The sequence below is a fragment of the Dromaius novaehollandiae genome, chromosome 10 (assembly GCF_036370855.1).
Source record: "Dromaius novaehollandiae isolate bDroNov1 chromosome 10, bDroNov1.hap1, whole genome shotgun sequence".
In the NCBI taxonomy this organism is placed as follows: Eukaryota; Metazoa; Chordata; class Aves; order Casuariiformes; family Dromaiidae; genus Dromaius; species Dromaius novaehollandiae.
This window is the reverse complement of record NC_088107.1, coordinates 25,590,103-25,601,652: the sequence shown is the minus strand read 5'-3', so window position 1 is coordinate 25,601,652 and position 11,550 is coordinate 25,590,103. Positions and strand designations below refer to the sequence as shown.

At 54.3% G+C, this 11,550-nt stretch overlaps 1 protein-coding gene across 2 annotated transcripts in view; it reads right to left on the bottom strand.

Moving 5' to 3' along the window:
- Positions 1-309: 309 nt before the first annotated feature.
- ALPK3 (alpha kinase 3) overlaps positions 310-11,550 on the bottom strand; it is a 35,797-nt gene continuing 24,556 nt past the window's right edge. For both annotated transcript variants that reach the window (XM_064517700.1, XM_064517701.1), the window contains exons 5-13: positions 7,882-9,733; positions 6,734-6,881; positions 5,058-5,185; positions 4,384-4,419; positions 3,976-4,250; positions 3,484-3,572; positions 2,876-3,093; positions 2,633-2,681; positions 310-2,373 (exon numbers count right to left, since the gene is read on the bottom strand). In XM_064517700.1, the coding sequence (XP_064373770.1) occupies positions 2,052-2,373; positions 2,633-2,681; positions 2,876-3,093; positions 3,484-3,572; positions 3,976-4,250; positions 4,384-4,419; positions 5,058-5,185; positions 6,734-6,881; positions 7,882-9,733 (3,117 nt within the window). In that variant the 3' untranslated portion in view covers positions 310-2,051. The remainder of the gene's footprint in view (positions 2,374-2,632; positions 2,682-2,875; positions 3,094-3,483; positions 3,573-3,975; positions 4,251-4,383; positions 4,420-5,057; positions 5,186-6,733; positions 6,882-7,881; positions 9,734-11,550) is intronic.

Sequence of the window (11,550 nt, the reverse complement as noted above, 5' to 3'; positions counted from 1 at the left end):
GTGCTGCTCTCTGGCACCAAACCGTGCTGTCCCATAGGGGACAGGGTGCTTTGCTCAGGCTGTACTCTGCAACCGGAGCTCCCTGCAGCTGACATTTGCTGCAAACCTTGCGAGCTGAACCGCTGCCGGGTGTCACCTTCAGGAACTAGTCCCAGCCACCCTCTTCCCCGCAAGGGGTGAAGATGGGGTAGAGCCATCCTTCCCTGAACACAAGCTGCACCATCTCGCCCCACTTGGGTGCCATACAGGCGGCCCCAGACCCCCAGCAGGGAGCTGCGGCATTTTTCCGCAGGGACCACAGCACAGGGAAACAGGCCAGTCCTTCTCGCTTTATTGCACTCGAGCACAGCTGTTTGCCAACGCGGCCACATATGTACATCGTTATTTTACAATGACCTGATGGCAAGCACCGGGGCCCAGAGCATACGGTGCTCCCGACCTGACCCATCCCCTCCTCTGCTGGGCTGCCATAAGCCACATTTGGGATGGGACACCAATGCCCTCGTGACTCTTACGGGGTGGTATCACATGCGCAACGCCATCCTTCAGAGCCCTAGAGAAGGTGAGGCTCTGCAGTGAGACAGGAGCACGTAGAGCTGGGACAAGAGCTCTTAGCAAGCGTCACTGCAGCAAATGCTGCCCATCGTCACGCTCTGCTGGCTCTTGCCCACCTTGAAGAGTTGATGGGTTTGAGGGACGCTTGATGCAACTCAGGCCACTTTACTTTCCAGCCTGAGCACCACTGCCCATCCATCACTGCCTCCTGCCACGGCCAGAAGTCATAAGTCCCAGAGTTGGACAGTCCACCCGGCACCATCCTTTGCAGGCACACAGGGCAGACAGGCTGGCAGCGGGGCTGCCACTTCCACTGGGATATGACACAGTGCCTTATGGTGGCACTAAGCAAGGGTGACTGGGTGGTGTTTGTAGCCAGGTAGGGTTTGCATATGGCAGACAGGCAAGAGGTGTCAAACCTGGTGAGCTGAAGGAGCAGGCCAAACGGGCGCATGTGCCACAGCAGCCCTCGGCATGCAGGGGAGACCTCCCCCAGCTCCTGGGGGCCCTGCATGAGGTAGAGCAGCCTTCCTGTGGCATGGCTGGCACCCATGGGCAACACCACCGGCCTCAGCAACCACCCGGCAAGGGGGTGGGAGGCCCTAGGGACCTCATGATGCTTGCCCTAGGATGCACGAGGAGGCTGGGAGTACAGAGGGAGGCAGGGATGCAAACCCCCATTGCCATGCAGCCACCAGCACCAGTACCAACACCAGTGTCATCCCACGTGACAGGTTCCCCAAACAACAGCAGCAAAGAAGCACGAGAGCTGCAGCTCACCACTAAAACCAGCTGCAGCGAAACAAAGTCTTGCCTTTTTCAGAGCTTTGCCGGGGCAAACGGGACCAGGCGGGCCCTGTTTGGGTTCACATCCTTGACATGGAGCACTGGCAAGGTTTGACGCGGTGTCTTCAGGGAGGACACTAAGGGGGATATGTGCAGTGGCATGTGGTGGGGGAGCACAAAGGTGCTAGGAGGCAGACCAGCCCAGGCTGCCTGTCACCTTGGCAAGCATTGGGGACACTGCCAGGAAGGGGGCCTTGTAGATCAGCATGGCATAGGCAAAGCCCAAAGGAGCAGGGCTGACGGCCCCGGCCTTGAGCACACCAGAGCCAGGCACCAGCACCGAGCTTAAGAAAGCTAAACGGACAGTCAACAGAGGGAAGCAAGCCCCACTGCACAGGGCTGTAAAGCCCCACAGGTCCACCATCGGTGGCAGCTTATGTTAAAGAGGTAATAAAGATGGCGGCCGTGGGCCAGCGCCGCAACACCCACAGCTCTGCAGGCCCTGCTGTGAATCCAGCCAGGTCGCTCTTTCGCTAGCACACCACACACAACACAAACGCTACGAGCCGGGGCAGGAGCCGAAGGAAGGAGAGTGGCGGCAGCGGCTGCTGCTGGGGTCTCCCCCTTCCCAACGGGGTGCGGAGGTGCACGCTGCCTCCCGGCTGCTTGGGCGCAGGGCCCGAGCAGAGTCCCAGCCGAGGCGGCTCTGGCTACTGAGGGTGGCCGGACTTGCCGCTCTCTCCAGATCTGAGTTTGGAGGCTGCCTGGGCCTCCCCCGATTCTCCCGCTTTCCGGGAGCTCTTGGGGCTCACAGAAGCCTTGCGGGTGCCCTGGGGACTTGCCAGGCCCTTCTTTGGAAGCTGGGGGCTGGACTGGGTGGACTTCCTGCCCATGGAGGGGCTCTTGGACCCCTTGGGCTTCACCGGCTCCAGAGTCTTCAGGCCCAGGATGGCACAGTAGTGGTTACACTGGTGAGTAGCTGCGAATTGCTCCAACAGGGATGGGAAGCAGCTTTCCTTCAGCCCCTGGTACCTGTCAAAAAAGCCACACTCAGCCCTGGCTCACGCAAGACCTCCCGCTCGCCTTGTTCTCCAGTGCCAGCAGCTCTCCCTCCCAGACCACTAGCCAGGAGGGACTCGAGGCGCTGGACCCGGCCTTGCAGAGCTCCCGCCCACTGGCTAGCGAAGATGGAGCCTGGCTGCGCTCACCACCGTGTTGTTTCTTTTGCAACGCAAGCAGCAGAGCTGCACAGCCTGGGCTGCCCTGAGACAGCGGCTGGAAGGTCACTCACCCTTTCAGATTGGTAGCTATCCTCACATTGGTCATCTTCCATCCCACCCCTGCAACGAAAGAGAGAACGACAAGTCTCTGCCCAGACAAGGATGCTTGGCACCAATGCCAAAGGCAGGCCCATTGCCCCTGGAGCAGGGATGACCTGCTCGTGGCACAGAGGCCTAAGCGGGGCTTTTCCTCCTCCCTTCACAAGTCACGGTGTGGGGAAGAGCAATAGAAATCAGACAGGAGGTCCCATTACCTTCCATGTCAGTCACAAGGATGTTTCCATTTGTCCACTGGTAGACCCAGTGCTGGAAGGTGCAGCACTTGAGCACAATCTCTGAGGTGCCCCTTGCCACCAGGCTGCCGTCTCTCTCGGTGACACAGTACTGTTCGCAGGGGCCCCCCAGATCCTCCTCCACCGTGGCATAAGGGATGTTGTTAGCCGGTCGGTAAATCAGGTACAGAGGAATTATCCTGCACAGCACCACACAGTTGGGGTTGGCACCAGCTGACAAGCTCTCCCACCTCAGCAAATGGAGACTCACACCCGCCATCTGCAAACATGGCCTTCTCCTCCACCTCTGCCCCTCTGTTCCCAAAGCCAAACTCCAGCACATCTGCCAGAGTTAGAAATCAGCTTGCTAGTCCTTGGCAGAGTTCCTCCCCCTCCCCACAACTTCCCTGGGTTCAACTTCTTTAACACGCTCGGGCATTGGGTTCTTCCCTTGGGCATGATGCCCTGTAGGGTGGGAGAAGAGTGCACCACCCTTCGGGATCTCCCCAGCTCCCATGGGGAACCCTCCCCACCAGCCAGCTGCTTTGCCCCGCTATCAAGCCAACAGAGAGTCGCAGTACCCTACTTACTCAGGCACTGCTCCAAAATCGGGGATGGCTCGTGCCTCAGCAGCAAAGATCTTGCAGTACTCTCGGCTGGAGTTCTGGATTTTACATTCCTGGGGATTCAAGCAGAAGAGTCAGAGCCTTTTCCTGCTTCACATCAACCAGGCAGCCAGTGCCCAAGCTTCCCCGGGACTCCCCGCCTCACAAGGCATCCCTCGGTACCACCACCAGTCTGTTTCCTGTCCTGGCAGTCGAAGGACAAGTGACAGGAATCCTACAAGCAGCTCTGTGTTGCTCAGAGAGAAGGGCAGAAGCCAGGAACAACAAGCACAGTGCCAGCCCTGCTGGGACATGGTTCAGCTCATCCAGAGCATTGGAAAAGTTAAAGGAAATAAAGAAACTGGAAACAGAGCTGAGGACTGTGGCTCAGACAGACAAGGAAGGAGTGCAGGAGGCAAGTGGAGGGCATCCAGAGCCCCAAGCTGCCCCACAAGGGTGCCAGCCTGCAGTGCCCACCTGGATGGTGATATCGTAGTTCTTCTCGATGAGGCTATTCTCATTCTTGGTCCCAAAGACAATGAAATTGTGCACTTTGATGACGCAGGTCCGGCCAGACTCAAAGACAGGCTCCAGGCCGTAGATGGCCCTGGCACGGCAGGCTTTGCGCAGGAAGCCGGCACCCACTTCCATGTCCTCGCTCACAACACGCCCGAAGAACTTGTCCCCCCAGTAGCCCGAGTCAGCCAAGCCTTTCGCAAACACCATGGGCGTCATCTCGATCTCCTCACCAACTGGTGGAGGGAAGAGTTCGTGAGCAGGGACACAGCAGGCATGTCCTACCCCTGCCGCTGAGCTGCCTGCATCCACGCAGCAAGAGGTGGTGGCTGCGGCAGCACTCACAGCTCGGCAGCAGATGGCCCTTACCTTCGATCTCTTCCCGCAAGATAAATCCTGACAGCACTGCAGGAGACACAAGGCAGGAGAGCAGTCAGGGTCCTGTCAGGATCCCACTCTGCCCCAAGGCCCATGCACTTTCATATGAAGGGATCACAAAGAAAATGTCCTGAATCACTCATAAATTAGTACAGACAAGCCTGGCTTGGCAAGCATCTTCCACTCTACTGAAGCTCTGGGCTTGCCACCTCAATGGGACCCTGAAAAGTGAGCACTTCTGAGTCAGAACTAACAGACGGGCAGTTTGCAGAGAACAGCACCATGGCCAAGCTGGATGTCACTCCCTCCTCTGCAGAACCCAGGCCCTGCACACCCTTGAAGTGCTCTCGCCCAGGCTCAGAGCACACCCCACAGTCATATGGGTTGCCTTCTCCCTGATGCTAAAGCCAGGCTCCCTCAGCCCAAATCTGAGCCCTCTCCCACCACACTTGCCCCCACACTGTCCTAAGGAGAAGTGATACCAAGGTGGGATTCGCTGCTGGGAGGTGGACGTAGACACACACCTTGGAGAGGCACAGAGCTCCAGAGCTCGCAGAGCTCCCCCTCCATGACCCAACACCAAGCCCTTTCTATGGCTCTCTGTGCCACCCCACCGCATGTCCAGGTAGCCAGGAGAGCTGCCCAGGCTGCTAGGGGCTCCTCACCTTCTGGGCTGAGCAAAAAATCAGTGGAGTCAGTGCCGTACTCATTGCTTATCACACACTGGTAGACCCCGCAGTCCTTCCGGGATGCCTGCACAATAGCCAAGGCTGCCTGGCCCTCGTCACCGGCACTGCAAGAAATTAGAGCATCATGTCAGTCCTGTCACAGACTAGCACACTGCCATGGGCACCATGCAGCCTCCAGAGAATTGGAAAAGGGCTAGAAAGGAATCAAACCCTGCCAAGAAAAGGGACTTCATTTCCCAGCTAGCCCAACGGCATGTGGGAAGGCAGCAGTGTCCCAGCTGTTCCTCCAGCATGTCATGGCATCAGGAGGTCTGCCCTGCAGTTCATACTCACAGAGATGCACGTCTTCCCAGGAAACCCCGTAAACCCTGGCTGGAGCTGGGCTGCAATCCCACACTGATACCCAGTAAAGGTACTAGCCTCTGAGCGTGGCTGAGATCAGGGCTGTAGTTGGGCTACTAAATCCTTGTCTGGATAGCATTGCTGGAAGCCGAACAGGCACAGAGGTGTCAAGCTTCCTGCTACGTTTCAGCCAATTCATGAGCAAGGGCAGATACTACTTCCCATCCTGCAGCCTCTCCCTCTCCAAAGAATCGGTAGAGCATAAGCTTCATATCAGCAGGCTGCTGGTCTTCTCCAGTCTGTAGCACCAAGCTTTGGGCTGGCAATTCCTCTTAGCCAAGGTGGCAGCACACTGGGTGGACATATATCCACAAAAAACAAAGGCCTGTTTCTGTCTTGCATGGCCAGCATGAATCAACAAGGGGATGATGGATCGCACAGGAAAGAGGTGGGACCCTCAACCTGAGACTCACTGACCGAGCTGGCTGCACTCCCCACTCAGCCTGAAGGAAACGGCTGCTCCCAGTCCATCTGCCCCAGTCCAAATATCTGCCACAGGGGACGGTTTGTGCCCCAAATGCACCTCTTTCTACCTGCTCACTATAAAGGGAGCTCAGGTGACGGTCAGATACATCAGGCGAATCCCATCCAGCGTGGATGATGTTACCACACAAGTCATTGCTTGCCTAGGCTTGAGAACAAAGAGCTTTCCCTGTTGCATGCAAAGGAATATCCAGAACACAGTAAGCCACCCAGCAGTCTGAAAATGCTCTCCAAGCACAAAGGCCATGCCAAAGGTAGAGAGGGCATGGCCAGAGCTTGTTTTTCTCCATTGACACTTACCACAGTTGCTTGTATGGATGGGCCTGCTTGGGTGCAGCGAGCAGACCCTCCCAGCACTGCCACCACCATCAAGTACATCACTAGGGGTCCCAGTTTTCAGCTCACATCCAGCTCTCAAACCATGAGATGGGCATAGTACCTTCCCTGCCCTCCCCAAGGCCTGGGTTCAACCTCTGCCCTCCTCAGGGCTCTGCTATTCAAAGCATCAGCCCCTAAACCACAGCCAGATTCTGGATGGAGCATCAACAGGACAAGTAGGGCAGCCATTCCCCATCCAGGCAATCCCTCCCTCCCAGGGCACGGCGATTACAGAGTTCACAACGTACTGTGCCATGCAATGAGCTTCCCATGCAGCCTTAACAAAAGAGGCACCTTCAGCCCAGTAAGCATGAGGGCCAGAGCTGGATTTAACGCATGAACCCAGGGCTACGCACAAAGACTAAAACAAAGCAGAGCTGGCAGGTTACCTCCTTTGGGCTTCTGCTACAGGGATCTCGTCCTTGTACCACATCAGCTTAGAATCGCTCAAAATATTGAAGAACTGGCACCAAAGTTTCAGGTTTCCTGATGCATCGGAAAATTGTTCTGCCCTGATCTTACGAATCACCTGTGGAGCTAAGGACAGGGTGCAAAGAGACCGATGGTGAGAAACACAATGCTGGTTGCAGCTCCGGGGACAAGCCAGCCAACCCCAGCACTGCTGCTTAGGACGTAGGTGTTGGGTACCACATGTAGATTGGCACACTCTGGTACAACATTGCCTTCACAAGGAAGGTCTCAGAGTTCTATTTGGATAAATACAACGGGATAAAAGTGGTACAAATTAATTCAGCAGTGCAGCACAGTACCACCTAGCTGGACTCAGCAAGAGGCAATGCAGAAAAAAAGGAATGTAGAAGGAAATGTAGAAGGAAACATTTACTCACTTGACTAAGGATTTATCAAGGTTAGTCCTACTTTTGTGAGAATTCTGATTTCTGCGAGAGTATTGCCTGCCTCGCGCAAGCATCCCAGCACCCGGACTGCGTCTCTTCTGATTCAGTGTCACCAGGGATCAAACTAACATTGACCCTGGAGATGGAAAAGGAGTATGCACCCTGCTCACACCTACTGGGCTGCTGACCAGCGTGAGACACAGCAAGGACCAAGACAGGCAGTCCAAGAACAAGAGCATTATGTAATTCCTTTGGACAAGGAAGTCCAGGCTGTGTTGACAGCCAGTATCAGCACTATCTTCTCTGGCCTTCCCCTGCTTTCTCTGCACTAACCCCAGCAGGGCACAGTAGAGCCTAGTGGTTTCTCTGCAGTGGTCATGCTCATGCTTCTCCTGTGCTTCAGACAGAAGCTCTCTCTCCAGCCCATCTTACCTGGCTACATCTGACTCTGCAAATATTCAGGGCAGACTTTTGCCTTCCTAACAGCCAAAGGCTGATGATGAAAACCCTGCAAATGCACAAAACTCACATGACCCCAGCTGGCTGTCACAGAGGGCTCTGCCCAGAAGACCACGTTGGTTGGCCAGGCTCCCTTTGTAAGCAACAGGGAAACATGCTTCTACAGCACAGTTCGTCTGGCTACTTCAGGGTCCAAAGATGGGAATTACCTTTTTTCTTACCTTTAAATGGGTTATTTTCTTTCTTGGACTCTGCCAGTTGTACTTCTGGCTTAATATCTTCAGGAACTTCACGGTCACTGCTGCCATCACCTGTGGGCTCCTCATACAGCTTAGGGACCTCCAATGTGGCCATCTTTCTCATGAGGGTTGGTGAGCGCTGCTCTGTAGGAGGGGACGGAGCCAGGACAGGGGTTTGCAATAGGGCTGCATTCTTCCTGGATTGCCGTGGCGAAACAGTAGGACTTTTCATATGCCCTTGGCTCTCTGCGGTTGCATCCTCTTCCTCCCCCACCTGCTTGGTTTTTGGCAGGTATATTTTGCGTCGCGCCCCAGAAGCAAGCTCCTCTGGGGTAGCACAAGGCAGCATCGCAAGAGGGTCAGCAGGGCTCTCTTTCTCACAGCTCGCTGGATGCAAATCAGAAATATTGTTAGGAGGCTGCCCTGCTCCTGCTGCTGGCATGCTGCCCACCACGATAGAAGGCACAGAGAGTTGGAGTGGCCCCTCCACCTCAGGAGCTACCCTGGTACGTCTCTTTGGTGGCACAGGCCTGCAAGCCAGCATCTCCTTGCTGGTAACGAATTCCTCATTGATCATACCCGTGATCCGCCTGGATGTCCTGGGAGTCAGAAGCAAGTTTTCTGCTGTCTGGAAGAGCTGATTGTTTTGTACCTTCTCCAAAACTTTCCTTGAGGTTCGGGGGCTCAGGCCTGCAATGCCAATTTCTGGGAGCACTGCTTCCTCCACAGCAGCTTGCTCCTCTTCATTGAGGTCAGTGTCATCTTTCATGACATCCTTACTGCTATCTGATATTTTTAAAAGCAGAAGTAGATAGTTCTTCAAGGAAGACACAAGGTTTTTGTGCTGCATCTTCTCCTCCAAAGACGTCTCCTGAGGTCTCTCAGGACTCGGCAGAACCAGCGGTACTTGTGGCTGGACCTCAGTGCTTCCTTCAGAAGTGCCTGAAGGTGCTGCTGGCTCCTGGCTTGGAGCTGCAGCTCTTTGCTCTCCTCCTTCCTTTCTTTGAGGTCCTACAGGCACTGGTTTGGCACTCTCCTCCCCTGAAGATCTCACGGGAAACTTCTCCTGTAAGGCAGATTCATCTGCCTTTTTGATTTCCATTTCTTTGCTCACATCTGGCAGCAGCTGGGCTCCAGACGGGATTCCCCCTGCTGCAGCCTCTTTCCCTGGGGTGCTGTGAGCTGCAGTCGGTGCTTCCTGAAGCACCGACATCCCTGCTGCAGGAGCAGGAAGCGGCTCTTCCTTGGAAGCTTGGACTGAAACAGGAGCTGGCATTTCAGCCTCCTGAAGCACCAAAGGCGTCCCTGCCACCTCCCTGCCTGCAGCCCCAGGAGACGGCTCCGCTGCACAGCTCCCTTCTGCCTCCGCCTGGGGCTGCCTCCCAGGCAGCTGTGCTCCTGCCTCTTTGCTCTCCCCATGCTTTATTGCCGTCAGATGGGCACTTTGCTCAAGAGGAATATTATCTCCAGGTGCTGGAGCACTCGATTTGTTTAGCAATGGCTCTTTTTCAACTTGGCTCTTGTTCTCTTGATTTGACCGTCCTTGTTGGGTCTCTTCGCCTTTGAGAGTCTGGGAATGTCCTTCTGCTTGTTTCCAAGAGGGAGGGTGCTCCTTGCTAGGCTGTGTGTGGTCAGGAGTAGGTGCTGGTTGCGTTGATGGTTGCTGAAGCCTCAGCCTAGGATTTGTCCTTTTTCCAGACCCCCTGGTCTCCTGGCAGATGGGTGTCTCTTTCCTGACCTCCTCACACTTGTTGGCTTGCTGACCAGTGTCTACCGTTGGACCAGACACTGGATGTTTTAAGTCACTAGCAGACTGTCCCACTGTTACTGCAACCTAGTAAAAAAATAAAGTAAAAATGGAGAATGAACACTATTCTACTGCCTGCTTCCACGCAGTGGTGCTTATGGTTCCTCTATACCACATCGCAGTGCTTGGCCTCTGTTTGACTCTTAAGCCTCAATTATTCTAACCCGGTATCTCCGACATTCATGTAACATCGAGGCCCTCATGGCTTTGCCAGTATCCATGGCAGTGAGTCCCACAGCTTGCTGTCATATGGCATAAAACAGTTTTTCATTTAATCAGCTCCAATTCTGTTGTCTTTCAACATCTTGGTTGTGCACAACAGGGCAGACTGATCTACCTCCCTAAAACATTCAATGGCTTTTAATTGTATCCCCTCCAACACGACTCCTTCCCAAGCAGCAAAACTTCCCCTGTTTTCACCAGCCGCTGCTGAGACCTTGTATAATTTTCTTGCTCTTTTTTAAGACTCGGTCTTCCCCCTAGGATATATCTGCAATCTTCATCTTGAGGTAGAGCGATCAGCATGTCACACGGTATCTGGATGAGGCTGCCCAAATGATTTATAGTGAAATTGTACACCGTAATATTATCTGTGCTATTCAATCATCCTGTTTCTTTGACATTCTGGAAGCTCAAATGTTTCCGACTACAGCTGCACCCCAGCAGACATTTCAGTGAGCTGCCCACTGTGATGGCTGAGCTTTATCCCGAGGAGATCTGGTGAAATCATCCAGCCAAGGGGACCTACCTATTTTTGCAGGGTAAGGCTCAGGGGAGGCAGTAATACTGGTCATACATGCTGTACTTGACGGATGCTCAGCTAGCAACATCGGGACAACTGCACCAGGAGTGGTGCACGCAGGGAAAAGGCTCCCCTTCCCCTAAGGAAGAGGGCCTGCAGGCAGAACATCCCAGAGGATCTGCTGCTAAAGTTTTTCTCCTAAGGATCTCTATCTTAAGCTTTATGCCTCCAAAATGGGGTCCATGGGACAGGTGGGCTGTGGCACTTAGGCCTTCTACTTTCCTGGCACATAAGCTTAGCTCGAGTGCTTAGAAAAAACAGGAAAGATGACACTGGACTCTCAGCAAGCCCTTCCTCAAGCATCTGTTATGATGTCTATGGAAATATTAAGGATGGGGATTGGGGAGATTAGTATTAGGGGGGCCATTCCTACACATAAAATTCAAGTCTGCCTCCTTGGCAGACTCCAAGGGACCCCAAACGCCGAACGTTTTCTCCGCACACAGGACAGGCACAAAAGGGGTCCAGTTCATAGCGCTGGATGGGCAGCCCACATCTCCCCACTGCTACTCCCCTGGAGTCACACACCCCAAGCTGCCTGGAAGGGCTCAGTGCCACAGCAGAGTGTCTCAGTGCCCAGGTTTCAAAGGTTTTCTTTAGTGAAGGGATGAGGCAGAAAGATGTGCTTCACGCAATGAAAACGCCTGGGGTTTTACTGCAGTATTTGGTCCTCAGTGGCACGGAAAGAGATGGGGGCAGACACAGCCTAACCTAACGGCACGTCCAGGCCTCGGCCCCTCTGGCCAGAGAAAAGCAGCTTAGCACCACAGCACCCAAAGGAAGAGAGGATGGAAAAGGCTGGCGATTCACAGGAATGGTTCAATGTACAGAGCCATCTCTACAAGACAGCGCTGCTCAATGAGAACATCTCTTCAGCTGAAGAGCACTTAGAGCTGAAGGCAAATTTCCTAAGCATGGGTGCAGGAACTAAAGCTTATTCAGAAAAGGTTTCTGGGGCACAGCATCTGTCCTAAAGTAACTGTGAAACAGCCAGACTAGGGGCATAAAGAAGAAATAGAATAAAAACGTCAATTTCAAAATT